The sequence below is a fragment of the Aphanomyces invadans genome, assembly GCF_000520115.1.
Source record: "Aphanomyces invadans strain NJM9701 unplaced genomic scaffold supercont1.23, whole genome shotgun sequence".
NCBI lineage: Eukaryota > Oomycota > Saprolegniomycetes > Saprolegniales > Verrucalvaceae > Aphanomyces > Aphanomyces invadans.
The window spans coordinates 90990-96731 of NW_008580168.1; the positions used below are offsets into that span (position 1 = coordinate 90990).

The 5742-nt window shown below is 45.1% G+C and overlaps 1 protein-coding gene across 1 annotated transcript; it reads left to right on the forward strand.

Moving 5' to 3' along the window:
- Nucleotides 1-2129: 2129 nt before the first annotated feature.
- On the forward strand, nucleotides 2130-2453 carry H310_09795 (hypothetical protein; the record flags this gene model as incomplete). Its single annotated transcript, XM_008875957.1, has 1 exon — nucleotides 2130-2453. One exon carries the CDS (start codon nucleotides 2130-2132, stop codon nucleotides 2451-2453), a length of 324 nt encoding a protein of 107 aa, XP_008874179.1.
- Between the last annotated feature and the right edge of the window lie 3289 nt (nucleotides 2454-5742).

Here is a 5742-nt window from a genome sequence, read left to right on the forward strand (position 1 = left end):
ACATGTACAGAGCTCAGCAGCAAGGCCAAATGACCTTAGGTCAAATGTGTAACTGGGCAAATCAAGAATTTGGTTTCTCGGTTATAAGAGTACAATGGCTCGCATACTTCAAGACGGTCGGGCAACACAGAGCTCCAGCATTGCCGACGCCGCAACAAACATACGCTGTAATTTAAAGCTGCCCAAGTACCCCGAACTCGACGATCAGCTGACCCAGTGGGTCGAAACAGCAAACACGAACAACGTCTGCATTACTGGGCCTATGCACAAGCAGAATGCTCTCCGACTCGCAGCGGACCTGGGCATTGGCACTTCATTTCGGGCATCTCAAGGTTGGCTACACAAATTCCAGCGACGCCACAACTTCTGGGTTCATCGCCTTCATGGTGAAAGTGCATCTGTCGATACGAAAGCTGCAACAACAGGTTGCAACGTTTTAATGCTTGAGACCCTATGTTGTGGTCATCTGAGGCATGGGATGAGGTGTCAGCCTCGACAAATCGTAAATGCTGGGCTCATACTGTTATCTTACCTAGTATGTCGCTCATCGGGGCACTTGAAAGCCTTCGAATTGGCTCTGCACTGTCGATTGATGTCTGGATCAGCTAAATGAATACATTTGAATTGTCTGCAGAACGTGTTGTACCAAACCATTGTAAACTTATTCCTTTCATTGTTTATTGATTTCGGTCGTTGCGAAAATGGAGGCATCACTGTACAGCATTGCTGAATTGTCGCCGTTCAAGAACACCATGGTTTGAAGGTAGCGAGATGGGTGGCAGACCCTGGTTTTTGCAATCTGTTCTTTTCAGGTTTTAATATAAAACCCGATTATCTGAGGTCAAACAAATTCGGGTTTTATTCCGAAATCGGGTTTTAATGGGGTGCGGACTGCGCTCATCGTTGAGAGGTGAGCAATGGGCAGTTTCCATTGCACTTGTGTGACCATGTCCGACATAGTTGAGGAGGCGGAGGCCGTCGTCATCGACATCGAAAGCGACATCGCCGACGACAGCAATATCGATGGATGTCAGTAGGCATATTTGCACAGCGTCGCGATCGGTCTGTTTAGTTCAGCATCCGAGCGAAACTTCTCAACGATGGCTTCATCCATTCTAAGCTGAGGAACTCTCTGAGCGCCAAGACAGTTGAGAAGCTCGTGTTCATCACGAGCAACATGGGTGCGTTCTACAGTTGTCCGACGGGCGATGACTACGCCAGCGAGAGTGATTCCGATCATGCCAACTTCGACTAATGTTACCTGGAATAAAACCATGGTTTTAATACCCAGGAATCGGGTTTTAATGATTAAAACCTTAAACCCGATTTGTAAGGCAAAAAAGTCGGTTTTTACCACCTCTGCAACGAACAACTCATGAAATTTATGACTACAAAGTGTTCGTTAGAACTTAACATACCGCGTTGAACTAGATGAAGCTGGGTAGCGTTTCTGTAACAATTCGACGGACTGTTGTCCGGATGCATGTCAAGATCTTCATTGACATTGAAGCCGACCATTCCAAGGATGCAGGCGACCTCCCAACAAGTCGCCTGGGTTGCTAGCGACCCTACCCACGAGTCGACACAATTGTCCATATTCATTTAGTAGAGCTAAATAGCATATCCCTGCCAATTCATTCTTAATTTTCCCTACTCTTCGTGGGCCCGGTTACAGTTTCGGTCCAAAATTCTTGATTACGATGAAAACAATATACTGAAATAGATCGATCCAGGAGGACACGGGGAAGAAATTCCAGTCCCAATATTTTCATTGTACTTCATCCACGAAATTCGACTCCGCAAAGATACCTTCCATTCGCGCAAGAAGCCCGGATCTGTCTTCGTCACCTCCTTCTGCGCCTCGTGTATAATAATATTCAAATGATAAAGATTCTCCCGACAATTTAATATATCTGATTTTTATATCATCATCAAAATTTAATCCGATATCGCGAATTTAAATTCTAAAGATGTTTGATTGACATTATATAAAGAGCATTAAAACCCACAGGAGCCGTTCATGGGCTGTCGGGGGCTGAATTTGAATGTTGGCGCTCAAAGTTTTATATCCACGACCCGAATAAAAATACGCCACATATATAAATCAAAACACTTTTGAATTTGCCGCCATGAGCCAAGCCTCTCAAGAGATATCAAGCACCAAGACAGTAGAAGTGATCCAACACCTGCACCACTACCTTAAGGCTGGCAAGTTAGTCCGTGGCGCTTTCACCAGAACTGGTGAAGAGGTCATCCCGTACATCCTCGCTGCCTTTGATGAGTTGAGCAATGGGAAACTCGAGAGCGTCTTTCTCACCGTCCAAGCGGTGATGCGGCTGGTACTCGAGCATGGTGGGAACAACTACGTCATGCCTCACCTAAAGAAGGCGGCTATGCGCCGTGCCAGTCTTCTGATGTCGAACGTGTCCTGCCCTGTCTCGCTTCTGTTGTAGGCTAGGATTAATAACCAATGAATGTATTGATTGTCTTGGTGAACCAATCATAGAGTTTGGTTTGAGTAATGTGGAAAATGTGTGTTTTTTGTTTGGTAAAGTATCGTGGGTCAGAGGAAGTATTTACGATTAAACCCCGAAAAAGAGTGCAGAGTTTCATCACATCTAAAAAGTCCAATTCACATCAAATCAGTTCAAATCACAAATTTGGAAAAACGCGATTCCATGGGCTCAAATTTTGAAAGCATGGTCCTCAAGTGGAAGCGTCATTCCCAAAGAATGCTGGTAAAGAAAGCACATAACAGTACACATAACCAAATTTTTTGTGCCAAAACAAAACTAAATATCGTTAGAACCTCGCTCATGATTTGCAAATTCACAACGTCGTACAAGTTCCAACACGTGTATTGTACACCATTAGAAAACAAAGTTTTTCGAAGTCAATAAACAATATATAAACTTAGCGGTATTTCTCGGATTTGCGATGTGACATCGGCACAAATGTGGCCCGCTCGGGACGAACGCTGTCAGCGGACCTAAATGGGCGACAGCATATCCGAGTGGCAGTTCAACTCCTGGCAAGCCGCAAGATGGCACCACGAACAAGGCAGTGTGCCAGGGGACGAGGCGAAACGCAGTCTGTCGAAGATGGCGCGGCGCTCCTCATGGTCGAGGTGGATTTTGCCGCCATTTCAGCCATGGAGATTCCCTGGGTGGTCGGCAGTGCTGATGGCGAGTTGCATTGGCATGGTTTAGAATAGCAGGATGGGTGTGTGCTGTTAGTGCGATATGAAAAAACGTTTGAAGGATAGTATGATAGGTCAAAGTTTGGACGAAACGAGATGGCACCTTTCGCACATATGTTCTGCCGTGAGCAGAGCAGCCAAGGTCGCACGTTAGCTTGACCTCCTGCTATCGGGGTATTTTAACCTGTAGAGCGGGAGGTCTGGCTAAGCTTCCAGATGTATTCACTGAGTGCTGGTGTTAGTAGTGGAGAGGTGAATGAATGGCTGTAGTTAGAAAGGTGGACCCTTAAACTCTGTCCATTAATTCAGTGTCAATTTTGCTTGCTCAAGAGTTGAGTTCTCGCGGTCGTTGCCACGGGAACCAAACACTACAGCCCAATATCTCATGAACAAAAACGCTTTACAACGCTCACAAACTACCCAATCAAAGCAGAGATATTGCGCTTTCTAATATACCAATTGCCACTCGTTTTGAACGACACTTAGAAAAATTCCACCTATCGGAAGTCGTACACTGGAAAATTTTTGTAGTAGTATGAGTCATGGTTTTGACATACGTCGACGGAGGAGTACGGCCAGCTCCAAACATGACGAAGAATAAAGTCGTTTGGTAGAATCTCCTCATTGTTCGTACAAGTGACACGCTTCGGATACGTTTTTAAACGTATGTTTGATTGAAAATTGTTGACGACTCTGTTCCATGTATTACCACATATATTGTCCGAACCAGTGCAATATGTTCTGACATACCTTTGTCTTGCACCGAATAAGATGATTTGCCTTACAGCAACGAGCGACGACAGAGCCTCCACCCATAACATTGTGCCAGCCGGAGCAAAGCGGAGGTCATGTGTGTAATTACTGCAGGCGGTACCTTGGCGAGGAGCAAGCCCCAAACGTCGTGTAGCACATGAACAACTTCTGTTTCCAGCAGGACAACGTGTCCATCCACACTGCACGCGCTGTAATGCAGTAGTTCAAGGAGCCTGAAGTGTCGATTGACGTTATCAAGTGGCCTGCCAAGTCGCCCAACCTAAACCCAATCGAGCATCTGTGGGGTAGTATGTCCCGCAAGGTTTACGACAATGGTCGACGCAAGTTTTCGACAAAAGCCGATCTGATTGCTTGTTTCCGTAAAGTATGGGACGAAATTGATGTCTCAATGTTGGAAAAGCTCGTTGCTGGGATGCCAAAGCGTTGTGACCTGATTATTGCTGCCAGAGGTCGCAAAATTAAGTACTAACATGAGATTTGTGCACATGTCATGTCATTATTTCCTTGAAAATTTATATATTATTGTGTCATTGGCGATGACAACGGTTTCCAGTGCCTGAAACACTCTGAACGTGATCGACTTACTATATGGTTTACATCATGTATTGCCCCAAGTACAAGTAAATTTATTCATGACCCCAGCGCATTCAAAACACTCCCAGTCATATAATTATTGATACCACTGTAGATGAATTTCAACTTTACCCTTGTACACCACTTCACGGTCAAGTTGAAATGATTCCAATCAATGTGAAACGTCCAGATAGGTATAAAATTTCACAAGTGAAGTGATGTGCAAAATTTCGGCCCAACACGAAGAATACTCCAATCAATGTGAAATATGAAAGCGGGAAATGTAGGCGCGAAAGCAATGTGGCTAATGAAGATTTTGGTTCACTTCACATTTCATCGTGCCGCAATGCCCACTCCGCCAAAGCGCATAGGCCCAACGACCGAGGAGAAGCAACGTATGCATGACACGTATCAACGCGGCGACGATTGGTAGCTCGTTGCCAGGCACAATGGACTCTCCGATACCACGGCTTGACGTGTTGTAGCTTCTAATCGTCGCCGCGTTGATACGCGTCATGCATACGTTGCTTCTCCTCGGTCGTCGGGCCTATGCGCTTTGGCGGAGTGGGCATTGCGGCACGATGAAATGTGAAGTGAACCAAAATCTTCATTAGCCACATTGCTTTCGCGCCTACATTTCCCGCTTTCATATTTCACATTGATTGGAGTATTCTTCGTGTTGGGCCGAAATTTTGCACATCACTTCACTTGTGAAATTTTATACCTATCTGGACGTTTCACATTGATTGGAAAAACATTTCAACTTGACCGTGAAGTGGTGTAGTACTGTACTGCTCTGGTCCAAACGAAATGTCAGCGACCTCATCGAATTTTGGTCCAAACATAATGTCAGTCCTCGACTATTGGTCAAAGAAGTTTATGGACAACACTGATTGGCTATTAACACGTAGTAAATTCATGAGAAGTTTACTAGTATCTGCTAGCTACCACCAAAAACATGCAATGAAATCGGCAATCGACCTCTGCGGCGCAAACGATTCTTGCTCAGATGAGGTAACTTGAACTTGTTTGACCCGCGCTTCTCCAGGACCCAATTCATTACATTCTGTAGCGATAAGAAAATGTCATTCAAAGCACGGGGTTCCAAGTCACTGAACGATTGTTTGACCAAGTCAATCAGCTCCTCAATTGTACGTACTCGACTCTTGTATTGAATGGACTGGATAGCGTTGAAT